Here is a 21,074-nt window from a genome sequence, read left to right as displayed (position 1 = left end):
AATAAAAACCATCACAAAACAAATATAGGTTAAATAAATTTTAAAAGGAGTGAATGATGTATGAATATTAAGTGTTTGAGAATAGTGAAAAATTGAAAGCTGCATAGCTACTTTTGATGGCTACTTGGAGTTTTTTATCCACTGCATCTGAAGTCACAGCATCCTCTGAAACAATGAACATGCCGCCATTAAAGAGTCCACTTTAAAAATTACGTGAAAATTCCTCATTAAATCCAAACATGGGATCTTTGTGAGAGAGGAATCTATGGAAATTAGGCTTTTCCACTTTGTTCCACTTCTTGGAAAGAAGCTTTAGGATGGTTTTATGCAAGCAAATATTCTTAGGCTTTCTCTGGTGGTACTTAGTATCTGCCTCTGGCTCATCAGGGTCATTTTGGAATTTCTTTATTGATGCAAGTATGTACTCATTGTAAAAGGTGAGACTTAGGGGCAGATGTATCAAGATTCCATTTTGCGAGTCTATAATTGCGATTTTTTGCGAATCGCAATTTCGGAATCGCAAAATGGGATGTATTAAGGATTCTGCGATAAATGTGTGATTCCTTAAAAATCGCATCATTTTCTGCGATAATCTTGCGATTTCTTATTTTGCGAATTTCGCAAAGTAAGAAATCGCAAAAACGGGAATCATGCAATGTAGGAACAGCCTGATGACATCACAACCAGGAAGTTCCAGTGATTGCTTGCTCCTGCTACCCAGAGCCACACCCAGTGGCAGTTGGAAGAGTGTTCTGAGGCTGAGCAGACATGTTTGCAGAGCAATGGAGTCACAGAAGGCACAGGAAGAAACTGCATTGGAAAAGAGAAAAAGAAAGCAAAGGTGTTCTGAGAAGGAGCAAGAAATACTCATTGAGGAAATGGTGTGTAACCATGAGGACCTTTTTGGGAAAAAAAGCACTGAAAGTTCCTGATTCCAGGAAAAGGAAAATCTGGCTGGAGATTCAGGAAAAAGTTAATTCTGTAGGAGTCACCACTCGCTCCATTGATGAAATTAAAAAAAGGTGGTACGATATGAGACTCAGATCAAAAGAGAGACTGGCTGATAGAATCAAAGAGGCAAACAAAACAGGTGGTGGAACGTCTGCTGTGGACCAACCAACACCCCATGAGGAACTGATAGAATCCACCCTGCTACCAGAGAGCGTGAGTGGAGTGGCTACCATTGATAGCTCTGAACCTACTACAAGTACACAAGGTAAGATGAATGCAAATTGCATCTATGTATGTGTGTACAGAATGTGTGTGTTTGCTGTGCATAAACTCATTTTCAGATAAATAGTAGTCCACTTACACTGTGAAACCAGAAGTGAGCAATGCATTATGGGAGTTGTAGTCCAATTAAGAATGTCATACTCATCATCATAGTAACACATGTTATTTGACCACGTACTAATTTGGCATGCTGAAGCAGTGTAGTACAAGTTGTAGTCTGCAGTGAAAAAAATTTATTTTAAAGAATCACAAATTCATATTTTACACTCTACATCCACAGAACATACAAGAGACTCCAGGCCAGAAAATGTTTCTGACAATACTCCTCCTCATGTGACGTCTGACAATGAAGATGAAGTCACTGATGCCCCTGTGCAAAATGTGAACATACAGAGGAAGCACAGACGTGTTGCACCTCTGGAACCAATGGGAGTGGAAGAAAATTCAGAAGTAGATTCAGTCCCCAATGAGACAGTAACAGTGTCCCCTCATGACTCACGCCAGGTACCACAAAGTCCAAGAAGGGAACGCTCATTCCGTCTGGAGGCATGTGGGAGCAACAGAGGTCCAAGTGAAGGAGGCACTGTGGTCGCTGGCCTTGAGCAGGACATGCTTCACGTGCAGCGCCTGCAACACAAGGCACTCAGATCAATAAATAGGCAGTTACTTAAATCTAATAGAAATCAGGAAAGCATGGCTGCTTCAATAGACAAACTCTGCCTCACCCTAGTGAAAACAGAAAAAGCACGTAACAGGGCTGCACAGGCTGCACAAGTCAGAATGCATACCTACACCAAGGCAATAAACAGTCTTTGTGCAGTGACAAGCAATTTCACGAGGCGCAGCATCAACATGCAGCGAGAATTAAGTGACTGCACACATGAAATGGCAAAGAGTGTGGACAAAATGACCTCAGTCCTGGAAAGTATGCAAACCACCAACTCAGGTGCAAGCGCTCTCCTATGCTCTGGAGAGAGTGAGGACAACTCCAGTAGGAGTAGGAGAAACCCTACCCCAACTAACCAAATTGTCTAACGCAGAAGTGGAAGGCGTGCTGCAACCGGACCTGAGCAAGAGGCCATGCCTTCACAGGAGCAACATGCTTCCAGCCGCCAGCGCAAAAAATAACTTTGAGATTAGTTACCTATGCTGCAGAAATGCATTGTGAACGTTTTTTCTTTACTTTTCCACGAATGGATATTTTCTTTTACAACATTGCATAGAAATGTTTAATACATATAGCAGTATAGTTTGTATGTTGTGAATTAAACAACAAGTACAAACCTGAGTTAGTACTTAGTTTTTTCTTACCTAAAAATAATTTCGTGTAATCTCTGTCCTTCTTTGACGGCCAGCCATGGCTCCTACTCCTGCAACTGCCATTCTTGGTGGAGGGTTATCATCATCATCAGATGAGTCGGAGTCACTCACTTCAATTTCTGTGCCTTTGAGAATTGCCATGTTATGCAGCATTGCACATGCTGTTACAATTTTGCAACATGTCTCTAGATTGTATTGCAATGCACCTCCACTTTTGTGTATGCATCTGAAACGGCTTTTTAATATTCCAAAAGTACGTTCAATTACCCCACGTGTGGACCGGTGTGCCCTGTTGTACCGTCTTTCACTTGCATTTGCAGGATTCAAATATGGTGTAAGTATGAAATCACGCACTGCGTAGGCACTATCACCTGCAAGTTAGAGAGAAAATAGTAACTGTAGGTACCATTTCATGTTGATGGATGGATGTTTGCATGAGTGTTACTCACCTAGCAGGTATCCATCTCCAAACTGACCAGCACTGAGACGTCTATGAATTGCACTATGTCTGAAGATGAAAGAGTCATGTGTACTCCTTGGAAACTTTGCAACAAAGCAGGGCCGGCTCTAGGCTCATGGTGGCCCTGGGCAGGGAGCATAGGTAGGGGGCCCCGGAAGGGGGGGTACGGGCAGGGCGGAGCGCGCAGGCCAGTAAAGAGGGGAGAGGGTCAGGGTGTTTAGAAGTGGAACAGAGCTGGAGGCCGCCAAATCCCTGCCAGGGGCCACCACGCAAATATGTATCCATCCTTAGAGGATTAATACATTAAGGATATATATTGGCATGGTGGCCCCTGGGGTGTGGTGGCCCTGTGCAGGTGCACAGCTTGCACATGCCTAGAGCCGGCCCTGCAACAAAGTAATTGATTATGTTTTTGGCATTGCATATGATCTGGATGTTGAGCGAGTGGTATCTTTTTCTTTTCCGGAAAACATATTCTATGGCTGCAGGTGGAGTGATGGCAATATGGGTTCCGTCAATGCATCCAATCACATGTGAAAATCGTGTTATCTGATAATAATCCAACTTTTTTTCCTGTATGGCTTGTTGTGTATTCGAGAAATATATATGATGTTGGAGTCTACTTAGCATTGGAACAGGAATACATGAAAAAAACTTGATAGGGCCCTCTGTGACACTCCACCAACCTCTGCAATTAAACTTTGGTAAGAGCCAGAAGCCGAAAGGTTCAGTGAGCACAATACCTACACATGTGTTGGTATTGATTGTGTTCTGCCTGTAGGATTTTCCAAAATAGGTTCCAATTCATTTATCAGGTCAAAAATGGTGTGAGGATGTAGTCTGTATTTTTCATATATCTCATCCTGAGTCTGCTGGAACAGCGTTATGCGTATTCTGAGGATTCTCTCCTGTCTTTGTCTTCTCTGGGCAAGAGCTTGAATGCGCAGCCTCCTGGCAATCAGGTAAAGACACGCCATTTTTAAATGTGGGTCAATGCATTCTCGGAGGCCTTTTATATGTTTGTTTTTTACCACCTGCTTCTATTTGGTGTTAATTGCGATTTCTTAAATTGCGATTTTTGAGAATTCGCTATTTGCGATTGTTTCATACATATTGATGCAATTTCTTAACTTGCGATTTCTTCATTTGCGATTTTCGCAAATTTAGGAACATGCAAAATTGGTAATCGCTATATATTCTGCGAAAATCACTTCTCGCACACTAAGAATTCGCAAAAATTGTGAATTCTTATTATGCGATGCGATTTCTTTGATACATGCCAGTTGCACTTTTTGATGTCGCAAACACTGCGAAAATGCGATTCGCAGCATTTGCGACATGCAAGACGCTTGATACATCTGCCCCTTAATGACTTGTCAGTGCTTGTTTGATATGTATTTGGCCAAAATCCATTAACAGTTGATATACGGACAAAAAGTTTGATACTTAACCATTTGGAGCCAAAAAGTTAAATCTAGGATTTCACAAATGCAGATTTAGGTAAAAAGAATGTTGTTTAAAACTTTGCATTTGATAAATTAAAATGAAACTGACAATGCATTACTTTTTATCTTTAATCATATAATCAAGCTGAGTTGAATAAAAAGACTTGGGGGACAACAAATATGTGAGTAGTTTAGGGCTCACCTACCAGACTGAGGCCGCCTATTGCCTTCTTATTCTTGAGCATAGTCTTTTTACAATTCTTTTGATTGGCTGACTTGTACATTTCCACTGCTCAACTTTAGGAAACTACTTTTTAAGTTTTCTTTTCTTTCAACGGTCCTTGAGATTGTGTGTATGTTCTAGCTCTCTCCTTCATGTGCTGCTCCCCCAAATACCATGACTGTGTGGCTCCTCACCCCTTCCATCTTGTTTGTAAAACATAGCAACATGGATATTATCTCTGGGGTATATCTGAAGGCAGAATTAAAGGGGTCTTTTTTCTTTATCTTCTGCATTCCACATGTTGCAAAGTACAAGATTTGATGCACAAGCTGTTTTGTTGCTCGGAAAAGTGCCGTCTGCTGCACTCATGCAGCTGGTCTCTGAGGTAGACAGTGTACTTAGCATAGCAATTCTACTGGGGTCCCATAAATCTGCTTCCTAGGCTGCTGCAGAAGACCAAATGGATGAATCCTGGAGAAAGTAAAGCAGGCCGTCGCTAGCATTTACTGTTACATTCTGACACTACCTTACTCTTTTGAAATTCTGTTCAGATTTTCCTGAGTGAAATGTGTTTGAAAAATAAACCAGGCCATTTATATAGATTGAAAACATTGAATTAAAAGTACAGCTTTGAGATGCCATAAGATATTTGTGCTTTTCTTCCAGTATTTGGAAATGTTTTGTTTTTTGCTTTATTAAACAATCATTTACAAACAATAATTGGCAGAGCCAACAGCTCTGCACTCGCATTATATAGGCTTGACCTGTTCGCTTTTCTACAGCTCGTTTTAGTGATGTTATGAAAGGTTCTTAGCAGGCTTGGACTATACGTTATGAATACCTAAACATTTCACTCTGCACTGAACCTTAGAAGAACAATAACATAGGGTTTCCCTTGCACTCCTAGTTCCATGCTCCAATCTCTTCCTTTTCTTCCATTGTCATATCTTAGTCTGTTTCTCCCCAATCTTTTGATAATGGCTCCTCAGAGGCCATGGATTGAATGTGCACAGAGTATTCCATCTCAGAATGTCTGATGCTTAACGTGAGATGCATGCACAGTAATAGAGATTCCAGCCTCAATTTGTCTTTACCAGCCCCACATTTTTAAACTATAAACAACTAGGCACATAGAAGCTATTCATTTTGCTATGTGCACGAGCCAATAACCCCTTCACGAACTTCCTCAACGTATCTGTCCCTCTACTTTTCGTATGGATTCTACAGAGTTTGAGATCCCCTTACTGTGAACATGTATTGTATCTTAAATGTATTCTAATGTTTTGTATAGTGCCATACATCACCTTTGCCACTTCAAAGTGCTAGAGGAAAACATACAGACTTAATGTAGGAGAGAGGGCGCTAAAGACCAGTTAGATGAGAACTGGCCCTAGTTCTGACATTCTTCCCTTGCTCTCCCTTGGTGAGGCAACTACCTTTCCAGAAATAATGTGATCAATTCAGTTTTCAAGAGATTACTGATTTGAAGATAATTGATTAGGGAGCGGGTAATTAGTTCCTTTATCTCAGGCCTTGAGCTCCCAAGCTCTGCTTGAATCTTTTTAAGGACCCTTGTTGACTCCAATGGAACAAGTGTGACAATGTTCCTGGCGTGAATATCTTGAGTTCACAGTTTCTGGAGATAGCTTGACCTTTCTTCCAGTATACTTTGTGCATAATGCTGAGTATTACTACATTTGTTTCTGTACTATGCTGAAAGGGAGTAGCTACAGAGCTGGGTTAATCTGATCACATCGTCATTAGTCATATATTGGTCAAAGGAAGGTTTGTTTCAAAACTAGTCAAGTCTACCAATGAAAAATGTCCAGGGACCATATCGCACAAAGTGCCCCACTGTGCAATGGGATTGTGCGCCGCCTTTTTGCTTCCCCAGGGTACTTTGGCACTACAGAACATGGATGTGTAATATGGGTCAGGCTTGTGCTAAATGTGTGCTGGCTCATTAAAACTGAGGGAATTCTTTGCTTTTGCACCTGCGCCATATTATAGACATGGGCACCGAGGTAAAAAGGTGGTTATGAGGTGCACTAGCTGTGCACCACACAGAACTGTAACTAGGGGAGGCTGGACTCGTTATGCTACAAAAGAAAGCCTCTCTTGCTAAATTATACATCTCAGTTCACATACAAAATCTTCTGAGTTCAGCAAGTTATATTTCCTTTATAAGATCGATTGGAAAATAAAATAAACTGTTATCAGTGCATCATGTGCGCATCACATATATTAGTTGAAGTGATATTTAATGTTTTTTTACTGTTGTTCCGACTTAATAGTCATTTTATAATACATTGAAAGATTATAAGCACAAGTATGGGTAATGCTTGTTGCAAAAGTCACTTGGGGATGTTCCTCTATTTTCAAATAGTTTCCAAGAGTAGTGTGAAACAATCCTCACAATTCTCTTAGCTGAGCAATGGGGGTTGGGAAACCGATCCGTGTGTTCCTGTACCTTGGAAAGTGGTGTTGATGCGTTTCAACCTCTCTAACTAATGGGGTCTCCTCAGGACAGGGAAACAAATGCCTGGTTGAGGTGTGGATCAAGGTGATGGCTATACTTAAAATGAATGCTATAACCCCATGTGAGAATATACCTTGTTAGTTGTAGACTCTTTTACTCAACACTTACTTCCTGAATGTCCCTAGACAGTGTGAACAAAGGGCATTTCATGAAGGAGAAAAAAAACACTTGTCAATTGTGTAGTGAATATCATGTGTAAGGCACCTTATGTGAGGACATGCCTTAGTAATTAAAAATAAACACTGATTCATCTAATAGAGTTGTTTTATTGTTAGGAGAAAACGAAGAAGGAGCCAGGTTCTCAGTATTTGCGCAAATGTGTGCCTATACTCTGAACAGTGCAGTTGCTGTGATGGGGAGCACTGCCTGACCCACGCTCAGTTGACATACTTAGGGCTGCACTGCAGAGCAGAGTTGGAGAGTGCCCCCTCTTTGTCATACAGCGCCAGTTCTTGATTTGGCTAAATGAAAACAATATGCGACAATTTCACAATACCTAAGCTTTTAAAATCGCACGCGCTTCTTTATCAGATTGTAGGAAGGAATGAATCTGTAGGAGTAAGCATTAGCCTTGGATGCCTCTATCTTTTTTTGGATGCAATAAGATCAGAAGACGATGGACCAAGCATTGGCAAAGTCAGTAGGTGCCACAGGTGACATAATTCCCTTGACGAAGTAAGTAGATTGGCATGCCTCAATCTAATAGGCTGACCAAAGGTATGGAATTTAAGTAATTTGATGTTGTTCTTCTCTTGATTGTTCCTTCTAGGTCCAGGTATCCTCACACAACTCAAAGGTATGTGACTACAGGGGCATGTCCCCATCTTCTCCAATGTAGCATGACATTCTGAAAGTTCAGAGTAGGTGAATTTACATGCAATGGATTCATACTATTGATTATATCATATGTGTTTATTAAGAAATTAAAGAAGAAGAAGAAACATATCTGGTGTTTGTTTGTATGTTTTGTCTGTATATATGCACTGATGTCTATATGTCCAATCATATTTTTACCCATAAACATTTGCAGATAACAAACCTACCTAAGCCTGCATCCCTGGTTGGTTTGTGTCACACTTATGATGACGTTCCATGGTTACTATCACAAACAGCTTTAGTTTTAATTCTTATTAGCTCATTGGTTGCGGTGACTACACACTGAAATCCTGAACCAAACTCAAGTCCACTATACATGTTTTCGTTTTACAAGACCCAAGACAAGATCATAGTGGGATCGGGTGATTCAGCCCTCCGCATATATCTTATATTGTATGTACCATATTGTCCTAATCCAATAATCGCTACGTTGACTGACACTACTCAACAGAATTACACCAGGGCATTTAGTTCTCTTAATTCTGATGAAAGCCCTGGACTCTATGGCCTTTACGTTGAGGGCTGAATCATGTCAAGTTTGAAGTAGAGTGTAGGACCATTAGCTCCATAAGCACCCATTTAGGGTTTCTAATCATACCAGGAGCACCTAAAATAAAGGGATACTTAGGTGTTCTGAGGTATTTTTATTGCAAAGTTCCCGGTACGTAATTATTCAAGGTGCTGCCTGGAATATGGTTGGGCCCATCCTGGCGGTCCTAGTTTACCAACTTCTAAGCCACTCCAGTGTCTGTGCATGCATGCACACACCGTGCATATGTGCAGTAAAGTGCCCTTATTGGTCATGGCAGGTGATGTACTTGTGCTAGATGTGCAGGCTCCTGGCTGCCTGAGATGAACTTTGCCAGGCTGAAGATTTCACAGCTCTGTGGGTGTGACTGAGTCAGCATGGCAAAAGTGAGGCCATCCCCCTCATGACGGGGAAGAGTGTCACTGATAGCCTCGGACCTGGAGGCTTTCAGTTTTAAGCCCTGCTGTGCCCAAGGCTGAGTGTCTATCACTGACATCTTATCACAGAGTAGTGTAGGGTCAGCAGCTCTCACTGACCCAATGCCACTCTGTGACGAGGCAGGGACTGCCACCTACTCTCACTGGCGGGTCTAAAGTCAGCCAGTAAGATGAGGCAACAGTCCCAATCTGCCCATGACCTCTGAAGATTCCCTCCCTGATCCTGAGAGCTGCAGCATGTAAGTGTTGTGGTTTGTAATGTTTGGTGCGTCCTTGTGTGTGTATTTGAATGAATATTTGTGAGTGAGTGTTGTGAATGGGTGTGTGAGAATGCATTAAAGTGAGTGAGTGTGTATGTGCACTTGTGTGGCCCACAGCCTACCTCCCTTCTCAAATTACCAACTGCCACTGCCTGGGGCTATCTACATATTGAACGCAAATTGAGCACAAAGTCACCCTTTAGCACTTGACAGACAGAGTTGCAAGGTTTACGCAGTGTAGTGGTGTGGGTTAGAAACTCAGAACACATGAAAGCACACAATAACACTTAGTTATTCAGTGTCCAGTCAATGCCTCAACTTATAAAAAGGGCTTACATCCCACACACTCGATGCTAAACATATAGTTGTGAGAAGTTGGCCTGATATATGATGCTCACTAGTTCTAGTGATCACCTTGTATCATGCCAAGCAACCCTTATGATGATCGGTTGTAAGTCAACCTTATAGACCAGTTATCCTAGTGGTAACGTGGACAAAGCAGTTTTAGGCTAAACTCTGAAAGGCATGTGAAGCCAGCTGTATTACCATACACAACCCCCTTGAATACCAAATGAAAGGACACCACACAGATATATATTGAAAATATATATATATATTTATTAACTACAAATATCCCCTTGACTCTTTATGAGCACAGAAGCACAAGCGTTAAACAAAACACAGTTTAAAATACACAAAAGTTGCACAATATGGATGAGCCCTAGGGGCCACCTAAACCATATACTAAGAAAGTGGTATAAGAGATACCAATCGAAAAGGAAATAGGCCTAGGGCCTTGGGAATCGCTGGAGCTGATCGGGACTAGCAGTGACTAAGTCGGGAAAGGCCCGTCGGACTTGGGTGCAGTGTTTAAAGTGCACGCACTCACCAATGCAATGTCTATGGTGCGTAAAAGTTATAGAGTTAGTTAGTTAGGAACCTTCCGAGTGACCTAGAAAGCTGAAACCTAAGACACAGACACTAGAGGTGTGTACCAGTGTGGGAACACTGGCGTTGCTGAGTTACCTCACCCACAGGACGCGGGTGCATAGGGTCGAAGTAGTATCGGGTTTCGTCACGCTGGTCGATGGTGCTTGGAGCTGAAGATGCTGCAGGCGGCTCGATGTGAAGAGTTCCGGTGGATCCAAGGGTGGATCCGAAGATGTGAAGATCTGAAAGCAGAGGGGACAATGTTCAAAGTCACTAGCCAGTGACTACCGTGGAACCAGATTGGAACCAGGCGATGCCGGGTGCAAACAGGCGTTGAGGTGTAGCTTCTCTCTGCAGCCACGTGGACACCAGGGGTTGAGGACGTCCAGGAGTCTATCATGAGCTGTCGCACGCAGGCTTCTCGCTGTTGGCGGTGTCGGCAACTTGATTGGAGCAAACAGGCCTTGGCTAATGCAAGCCACGCAGGAATAAAAAAAGGCTTATCACTCGGACCAGCAAGGTCAGAGCGGGTGCTCCTTTTTACAGGAGCGAGTGCAAGTCTGGTGCAACCAGACCCGCAGTGTAGTTTGTCGGTATCGTCACCAAGATGGCCGCTGACCACGTGGCTAGTGGCCGGGATGGCGCGTTGAGTGGCACAATGCAAAAGGGCCCCACGCAGATCGTGGAGATGCTGGGTGGCTGATCTTCGGTGCAAGGGCTGCTCAGTGGTGGGGGTTCTCAGTCTCCAAAGCACAACATCGAGGGTGCCTCTGATGCTGCGCAGTCAGCTTTTCGGGTGTCTTCCAAGAGGTCCGGTCCCACGTCTCTCGGTGCCTCCACGGGTCCCTTCTTTGCAGGGACTGTGGATCGGGCTGTGAGAAGTCTAGGAGTTTGGGTCTTGTCAGGCTCTGGGCTCGGGCTCCGGCGGGAGGCAGCGGCAGAGCAGACGTCGAGTTGCTAGTTGGTACCTGTTTTCACAGGGTGGCCACTCCTTGGCCACAAGGGAGATTCTCTTCAGTCTTCTGTGCAGCAGAATGTCGAAGTCCAGTCGTCTTCTTCGTTTAAAGTTGATTCAGGATGATCTGAGGTGCTATGGCACTGCTCCCACGCTTATTCCCAATCTGAGGGGTGGATCACCTGCTAGGTCCCTCCTCTGGGTGGGACCAGGAAGAGGGGCGGTTACACCCCCTTTCCTTTGTCCAGCTCCTCGCCAGGCCTGGGTCTGGAAAGTCCCAGGACCGGTTTGGACTGGCTTATGCACAGGGACACCTTGTGTGCCCCGGGCATGTCTCAATCTATTCAGCCCTGTCCTATCCAATACACAAAATCCTGTCTGGGGTGGTGCTCGCGCCTCCCAAGGCAGGAAACCCTTTGTCTAAGCTTCCCTCACTGGAAGGACTCCCAGCAGCAGGAGGTCAGACTTGTGTCTGTGGTGGCAGCATCCATTTTGTGATGCTGAGGCTCTGGTTAACTTTAACCGGGGTTAAGGTTACACACCTGTCGTGTCCCTCTAGAAGGGTGGAATGCTATCCCCATCGACAGAACTGTCGAGGGGATAGTATTCCAAATCGTATGACACCTTACTCGACATGTTTTGATAAAGCCAAACCAAAGTTAGCATATAACCGCGAGGATTATAATGCACTTAAGAGTATATGGTATGGCAATATCCCGGAACAGCTAAGGGAGTGGTTCCCAACAGCTGCAGACAGGCTCAGCTCATGCTAGAGCACCATCTCACATATTTCCAAGCACTCTGTCTCCCGGATTGATGAGGCCTTCCATAGGAGTGGCTGATAGGAACATATGTGTCCAGTTAAGGTTAGATATATGGATACTATATCTAAGTAAGAGGTGATTACACCAACTTACCCCAGCTGAGTGTTCAGCCAGTTGTGTCAAATATGGAGGCAAGGCCAGGGGTGGCACAATGCATGCTGCAGCCCCTGGTAGGCCTTGGATGCACCTATGCCCTGGGTACCTAGGGTACACTGTTACAGGGGCCAAAAAGGTGAACCAGTTCCAATTCGTAATGCACCTACAGTGCCGTTGGCAGTAATTTAGAGAGAGAACAGCAGGCTGTGGGTCTGATTAGCAGGCCCACAGCCACATTAAGTCATAAACCAGTGAAGCAAAAAGCAAACATTTGGGGTGACCATAGGATAGCAGACCCTACTCTCCTACACAACCCCCCCAAACGCAGGGACATTAGACTAACCTTGACCAGTTGTGTCTTCATGTTCTAAGCGGAAGTACCTGGAGAGACCATCTGCGTTGCCCTGGTCAGTCCCTGGGCGGTGCTCCACTGTAAAGTCCATCCCCTGTAGGGAAATGGACCACCTGAGTAGTTTGGGGTTTCACCCTTCATCTGATTAAGCCATAAGAGGGGCTTATGGTCGGTCTGAATCTTGAAGTGAGTGCCAAACAAGTATGGTCTCAACTTCTTCAGGGCCCACACCACAGCAAAGGCCTCCCTCTCAATGGCTGACCAACGTTTTTCTCTGGGGGTCAGCCTTCTGCTAATAAAAGCAATGGGCTGGTCTTGACCATCTACATTAAGCTGTGAAAGCACTGCTCCCACTCCCAACTCAGAAGCATCTGTTTGGACAATGAACTCTCTTGAGTAGTCAGGACTCTTCAGGATAGGTGCAGAGCACATGGCCTTCTTCAGGTCATCAAATGCCTTTTGACAGTTTACTGTCCACTGAACCTTTTTGGGCATCTTCTTGGATGTCAGATCATTAAGAGGAGTCATAATGGACCCATAGTTCTTAACAATCTTCCTGTAGTACCCAGTCAGGCCCAAGAAAGCTCTGACCTGAGTCTGGGTAGTTGGAGGGGACCAGTCCTTGATGGTCTGGATCTTACTCTCCAGTGGTTGAACTTGGCCTCCACCTACAAGGTGGCCCAGGTATACAACCTTACTCTGCCCTATCTGGCACTTTGTTGCCTTGATAGTGAGGCCTGCCTTCTGCAGAGCCTCAAGCACTTCCTTCAGGTGGACCAGGTGATCCTCCCAGGTGGAGCTGAAGACAGCAATATCATCCAGATATGCTGCGCAAAAGTCATCCAACCCAGTAAGGACTTGATTCACCAACCTTTGGAAGGTGGCAGGTGCATTTTTCAAACCAAAGGGCATCACCACAAATTGATAATGCCCACTGGTTGTAGAAAATGCAGTCTTGGCTTTAGACTCCTCAGCTAACCTGATTTGCCAGTAGCCAGCTGCCAAGTCAAATGTGCTCAAATATTTGGCAGAAGCCAACTTGTCAATGAGCTCATCTGCCCTTGGAATAGGGTGTGCATCTGTCCTGGTGACAGCATTGAGTCCTCTGTAATCCACACAGAACCTCATCTCTCTCTTGCCATCTTTGGTGTGAGGTTTGGGGACCAGAACCACTGGGCTAGCCCAGGGGCTCTCTGAAGTCTCAATGACACCTAATTCCAGCATCTTTTGCACCTCAGTCTTTATACAGTCCCTGACGTGGTCAGGCTGCCTGTAAATCTTGCTTTTTACAGGAAGACTGTCACCAGTGTCCACCACATGGGTACACCAGTTAGTCTGACTGGGTGTCAAGGAGAACATATGCCTGTATGCCTGCAAAACGTGTCTACAGTCATGTTGCTGATGTTCAGTGAGGCTGCCATCTAAAGCCACACCATCAACTGAGCCATCCTCAGGGTTCTGAGTGAGCAGGTCTGGGAGAGGGTCACTCTCTTCCTCCTGCCCCTCATCTGTAGCCATGAGCAAGCCCATGTCTTCCCTGTTGACATATGCCTTTAGTCTGTTGACATGGAGCACCCTGTGGGGGCTCCTGGGAGTTCCTAGGTCCACCAAGTAGGTAACCTCTCCCTTTTTCTCCAGAATTGCATGGGGTCCAGACCATTTGTCTTGGAGTGCTGCTGGGGCCACTGGCTCCAACACCCATACCTTCTGTCCTGGCTGATACTCAACCAAGACAGCCTTTTGGTCATGCCAAGCTTTCTGTAATTATTGGCTAGCCTCAAGGTTTTTGGATGCCTTTTCCATATACTCAGCCATCCTGGAGCGGAGACCAAGTACATAGTCCACTATGTCCTGTTTAGGCTTTTTGAGAGGTAACTCCCATCCTTCCTTCACTAGACATAGGGGTCCTCTTACAGGGTGCCCAAACAACAGTTCAAAGGGGCTGAAGCCAACCCCCTTTTGAGGGACCTCTCTGTAAGCAAACAAAAGGCAGGGTAGAAGGATGTCCCATCTCCGCCTGAGCTTTTCTGGTAATCCTTTGATCATACCCATTAGGGTCTTGTTAAATCTTTCAACAAGCCCATTACACTGTGGATGGTAAGGAGTGGTGAACTTGTAGTTGACACCACATTCCTTCCACATAGCTGTCAAATATCCTGACATGAAGTTGGCAGCTCTGTCAGATATTACCTCCTTAGGAAACCCCACTCTGGAGAAAACTCCAAGTAAGGCCCTGGCCACAACAGGAGCTGTTGTGGTCCTAAGTGGAATTACCTCTGGGTACCTGGTGGCATAGTCCACCACCACCAGTATGAATCTGTGCCCAGGTGCTGTAGGGGGATCCATTGGACCTACAATATCAATCCCCACTCTTTCAAAGGGAACCCCCACCACAGGTAGTGGTATCAGGTAGGCCTTTGTGGTGCTACCTGCTTTACCACTGGCTTGGCAGGTTACACAGGAGCGACAAAACTCCTTGGTGTCTTCAGACATGTGAGGCCAGTGAAAGTGAGGGACAAGCCTGTTCCAAGTCTTATTCTGGCCTAGGTGTCCTGCTAAAGGAATATCATGGGCCAAGGTAAGTAGGAAGCCCCTAAATTGCAGAGGTATAACCAACCTCCTGGTTGCACCAGGCTTGGGGTCTCTACCCTCTGAATAAAGGAGTCCATCATCCCAATATACTTTATGGGCACCTTGAGCATTCCCAGCAGCCTCAGCAGCAGCCTGCTGTCTGAGGGGTTCAAGAGAAGGACAGGTTAACTGAGCCTGCCCCAGGTCTGCCCTAGAAGGTCCCCCTGTCCCCAGAAACTCAACCTGGTCAGGTTCAAGTTCTTCAGAGACAGTTCCTTCAGGGGTCTCAAGACCAGCTTCCTGTGAAGGCTGATCCTCACTTGTAGGCAGTTGGGAAGGCACAGCCTTTACCCTCCTGTTCTTCTTCTTGGAAGGTGCTTGGTCCATTGTTCCAGGATCCAAGACCTGAGGTTCAGAGAGGCACTTTTTGGCCTGTGACCTGGTCACAGCAAGGACATGTGATGATATCCCTAACATCTCTGCATGAGTCCAGTACTCAACTTCTGACCATAGAGAGCTCTCCAGGTCATTGCCCAACAAACATTCCACTGGGAGATCAGCACTAACCACAACTCTTTTTAGGCCAGTTACCCCTCCCCAGGAAAAGTTAACAATTGCCACACTATTGGTAGTGGTGACATTGCTGGCATTGGTCACCAGGTAATTATCACCTGGCATGTATTGTCCAGGGTCCACAAAGTTAGGTGTCACCATAGTGACACTGGCACATGTGCTGTATGCTTGAGCCACTTTGTCATTAATCAAAGGCGTCTGTCTGTATTTGCCCAGATTACTGGGACTGACGGTAGGGGCCAGATCTATGTCCCCTTCACAAATCAGAACAGCCTGTGTAAGGGTTCTGACTAGGTCAGAATCTCCTTCAGTTTCCAAGGTGATACCCACTACCCCCTTGGTTTGTGGACCAGCACTGCTAGCTGTACTAGTGGGTGCAGGTGCCTTAGGGGCTGCAGTGCTGGGGGCTGCACCCTTTTTACACTCACTTGTCCAGTGAGAGGTGTTTTTACAAGTACTACACCAGGGTTTTCTTTGACCTTCTTTCTTCTTCTTCTTAGAAGTTTGGGACCCACCCTCTGTATTAGTTTGGGGCCCTGTTGAAGACTTCTGGTCTTTAGCTTTCTGCTCCCCACCCTTCTGGTCTGTTTTCTTCTGGTCACCACCCTGGTTCTGGTTCTGGTTCTTTTGTTTAACTCTGGTCCTAACCCATTTATCTGCCCTCTTTCCCAATTCTTGGGGAGAGGTCAAATCTGAGTCAACCAAATGTTGATGCATCTGCTGGTTCTGACAATTATTTAAAATGTGTTCTCTCATCAGCAAATTGTACAATCCTTCATAGTCTGTAACCTTGCTTCCCAGCAACCATCCCTCCAGAGCCTTAGTGGCACACTCAACAAATTCAGACCTGTCCTGAGTCTGTGTCTTCTGGGTGTCTCTGAACATTAACCTGTACTGTTCAGTGGTTAAGCCTAACCCATCAATCAGAGCACTCTTCAGGACCAGGTAGTTTCTAGAATCCCCATCACTAACTGTGAGGAGTCTGTCTCGGCCTCTACCTTCAAAGGAGAGCCACAAGATTGCTGCCCACTGCTCCTGAGGGATCTGCTGTACTTTGCAGGCTCTCTCAAGTGCAGTCATCCATTTGTGGATATCATCCCGAGCTTTGTAGGGGGGCACAATCTTACTCAGGTTTCTGTTATCAAAAGACCTGTCTTTATCCTTGTGGATAATGCTGCCACCAGTGGGTTCTATTACCCCACTCTCTCTAGGCTGTCTTGCTCTAGCAAGTTTCTCTTGGGCCAGGGCAACTTCTAATTCTTGTCTCTGGATCCTAAGTTCAGCCTCTCTCATTTTGGCCTCATGTTCCCTTCTCTGAGGGCTAGTCATCTCCCTTCTGGAGTGACAATGAGAACCTCTAGAAGCCTGGGAGGTATTGGAGTCACCTGAGTGATTCCTTTTCCTCCTACGCTCCTGGTTAAGTCTACCTGGGTGCCTGGGCAAAGTCATCCTTGCTTCAGTCCCAAATATACTTAAGTTAGCCTGGTTAAGCCTGCTGACTAGCACCTGGCTATTTCTGCCATCCTCAGAATCACTGCTCCCCCTTCTGTCTCCTCTTCTTCTTCCTCCTCCTCATCTACCTGAGGAGCTCCAGTGACTTGGTCACCCTCATCTACCTGGACTATGGGGACAGGGGCATCTGCATTGTCATCTTCAGTGGGAGAGCCTCCTTCAGCATTCCCTGTGGGGTCTGCTTTAGCGGTCTTTAGAGTCTCAGACTGGTCGAAGAGCTCTCTAAGGTGGTCTGTAGTAGGGGATGGCCCTGTCTTCAGACCCCTTAAGGCACAAAGCTGCCTTAGTTCCTTAAAGGAAAAGATGGCAAATTTGGATGGTGCCCTTGGAGGGTCACTCTCAACAGGAGTAAGTCCACTGGACCCCTCTGCTCCAGACATTGCTCTAGTGTGGGTGGATATGTTGCAATCTACCTACACTGGTGTTTACCTACTAAACCTATCTAGTAGTTGTAGTCAGGGTGTGCTACTCCCTATCCTCTACAACAACTAGGTTCAGTAGAACTTAAGTATACTAGTCTTGTTTTATATGTACCTAGCAGGTAGCTGAATGATCTTTCAAATGATAATCTCAAAGATTGTAATGGTAAAACAACAGGAAGCTCAGATCCCAATCCGCTGCTCAACAATATGAGAAGTTGGGCTGATATATGATGCTCACTAGTTCTAGTGATCACCTTGTATCATGCCAAGCAACCCTTATGATGATCGGTTCTCAGTCAACCTTATAGACCAGTTATCCTAGTGGTAACGTGGACAAAGCAGTCTTAGGCTAAACTCTGAAAGGCATGTGAAGCCAGCTGTATTACCATACACAACCCACTTGAATACCAAATGAAAGGACACCACACAGATATATATTGAAAATATATATATATATTTATTAACTACAAATATCCCCTGGACTCTTTATGAGCACAGAAGCACAAGCGTTAAACAAAACACAGTTTAAAATACACAAAAGTTGCACAATATGGATGAGCCCTAGGGGCCACCTAAACCATATACTAAGAAAGTGGTATAAGTGATACCAATCGAAAAGGAAATAGGCCTAGGGCCTTGGGAATCGCTGGAGCTGATCGGGACAAGCAGTGACTAAGTCGGGAAAGGCCCGCGGGACACGGGTGCAGTGTTTAAAGTGCACGCACTCACCAATGCAATGTCTATGGTGCGTAAAAGTTATAGAGTAAGTTAGTTAGGAACCTTCCGAGTGACCTAGAAAGCTGAAACTTAAGACACAGACACTAGAGGTGTGTACCAGTGTGGGAACACTGGCGTTGTTGAGTTACCTCACCCACAGGACGCGGGTGCATAGGGTCGAAGTAGTGTCAGGTTTCGTCACGCTGGTCGATGGTGCTTGGAGCTGAAGATGCTGTAGGCGGCTCGATGTGAAGAGTTCCGGTGGATCCAAGTGTGGATCTGAAGATGTGAAAACCTGAAAGCAGAGGGGACAATGTTCAAAGTCACTAGCCAGTGACTACCGTGGAACCAGATTGGAACCAGGCAATGCCGGGTGCAAACAGGCGTTGAGGTGTAGCTTCTCTCTGCAGCCACATGGACACCAGGGGTCAAGGATGTCCAGGAGTCGATCACGAGCTGTCCCACGCAGGCTTCTCGCTGTTGGCGGTGTCGGCAACTTGATTGGAGCAAACAGGACTTGGTTAATGCAAGCCACGCAGGAATCAAAAAAGGCTTATCACTCGGACCAGCAAGGTCAGAGCGGGTGCTCCTTTTTACAGGAGCGGGGGCAAGTCTAGAGCAACCAGACCCGCAGTGTAGTTTGTCGGTTTCGTTGCCAAGATGGCCGCTGACCACGTGGCTAGTGGCCGGGATGGTGCATCAAGTGGCACAATGCAAAAGGGCCCTACGCAGATCGTGGAAATGCTGGGGGGCTGATCTTCAGTGCAAGGGCTGCTCGGTGGTGAGGGTTCTCAGTCCCCAAAGCACAATGTCGAGGGTGCCTCTGATGCTGCGCAGTCAGCTTTTCGGGTGTCTTCCAAGAGGTCCGGTCCCACGTCTCTCGGTGCCTCCACGGGTCCATTCTTTGCAGGGACTGTGGATTGGGCTGTGCGAAGTCTGGGAGTCTGGGTCTTGTCAGGCTCTGGGCTCGGGCTCCGGCGGGAGGTGGCGGCAAAGCAGACGTCGAGTTGCTGGTTGGTACCTGTTTTCACAGGGTGGCCACTCCTAGGCCACAAGGGAGATTCTCTTCAGTCTTCTGTGCAGCAGAATGTCGAAGTCCAGTCGTCTTCTTCGTATAAAGTTGATTCAAGATGATCTGAGGTGCTATGGCACTGCTCCCACTCTTATTCCCAATCTGAGGGGTGGATCACCTGCTAGGTCCCTCCTCTGGGTGGGACCAGGAAGGGGGGCAGTTACACCCCCTTTCCTTTGTCCAGCTCCTCGCCAGGCCTGGGTCTGGAAAGTCCCAGGACCGGTTTGGACTGGCTTATGCATGGGGACACCTTGTGTGCCCCGGGCATGTCTCAATCTATTCAGCCCTGTCCTACCCAATACACAAAATCCTGTCTGGGGTGGTGCTCGTACCCCCCAAGGCAGGAAACCCTTTGTCCAAGCCTCCCTCACTGGAAGGACTCCCAGCAGCAGGAGGTCAGACTTGTGTCTGTGGTGGCAGCATCCATTTTGTGATGCTGAGGCTCTGGTTAACTTTAACCGGGGTTAAGGTTACACACATGTCGTTTCCCTCTAGAAGGGTGGAATGCTATCCTCGTCGACAGAACTGTCGAGGGGATAGTATTCCAAATCGTATGACACCTTACTCGACATGTTTTGATAAAGCCAAACCAAAGTTAGCATATAACTGCGAGGATTATAATGCACTCAAGAGTATATGGTATGGCAATATCCCGGAACAGCTAAGGGAGTGGTTCCCGACAGCTGCAGACAGGCTCAGCTCATGCTAGAGCACCATCTCACATATTTCCAAGCACTCTGCCTCCAGGATTGATGAGGCCTTCCATACGAGTGGCTGATAGGAACATATGTGTCCAGTTAAGGTTAGATATAGGGATACTATATCTAAGTAAGAGGTGATTACACCAACTTACCCCAGCTGAGTGTTCAGCCAGTTGTGTCAAATATGGAGGCCAGGCCAGGGGTGGCACAATGCATGTTGCAGCCCCTGGTAGGCCTTGGATGCACCTATGCCCTGGGTACCTAGGGTACACTGTTACAGGGGCCAATAAGGTGAACCAGTTCCAATTCGTAATGCACCTAGAGTGCATTGGCAGTAATTTAGAGAGAGAACAGCAGGCTGTGGGTCTGATTAGCAGGCCCACAGCCACATTAAGTCATAAACCAGTGAAGCAAAAAGCAAAAATTTGGACTGACCATAGGATAGCAGACCCTATTCTCCTACAATAGTTACAAATGTACACAATGCAAACCAGACCTATCCACACCCTCCTAAATTAGAAATCTGTGTAAGAAGGTCTCTCATTGTTAAACATTAAATCTCCTTCATATGGTGTTTGTTGCATAGTTCACAATATAAAATCACTCCCTGTTGCATTTGTCAGAGAGCTCACAATGTAAAAACTGTCCTATGGCATTTGTCAGAGAGTTCAAAAAGTAAAACAGATTCTTACGGTATATAGCATGAGCATACACCAGGCAAAGCCACTTCCTACTCCAGATTACAGATATTGACTGGGAGAGGATTTTAGCGCATATACCCCCTGTGTCGCGAAAATGTCAGGTTCAAATTAATTAAATTTTTCATTCTGCATAGAGCTTACGTTACACCTGGCGGTTGGGGGCAGAATTATTCCATATGATATCGTACTGCCCTCCGTAGTAGGGTTCTGGGAAGCAGTAATAGGCCGTGTAAATAAAATAGCATTATGGATGATCCCTTGTACACACTTGACCTGATTTTGCATTTATTCTGGCAAAGCGTGAAGTCACAATGTACTGGAAGTCT

General features: G+C 45.8%; 1 protein-coding gene across 1 annotated transcript; it reads left to right on the top strand.

Annotated features, from left to right (window-relative positions):
• Positions 1–734: 734 nt before the first annotated feature.
• LOC147712549 (uncharacterized) lies at positions 735–2,518 on the top strand. The gene is made up of 2 exons (XM_086920353.1): positions 735–1,216; positions 1,514–2,518. Exons 1-2 carry the CDS (start codon positions 769–771, stop codon positions 2,266–2,268), a joined length of 1,203 nt encoding a protein of 400 aa, XP_086776479.1. The 5' UTR covers positions 735–768; the 3' UTR covers positions 2,269–2,518.
• Positions 2,519–21,074: the final 18,556 nt, after the last annotated feature.

The sequence above is a fragment of the Lissotriton vulgaris genome, chromosome 5 (assembly GCF_964263255.1).
Source record: "Lissotriton vulgaris chromosome 5, aLisVul1.2, whole genome shotgun sequence".
Lineage (NCBI taxonomy): Eukaryota > Metazoa > Chordata > Amphibia > Caudata > Salamandridae > Lissotriton > Lissotriton vulgaris.
This window is presented reverse-complemented; position numbering and strand designations above follow the sequence as displayed.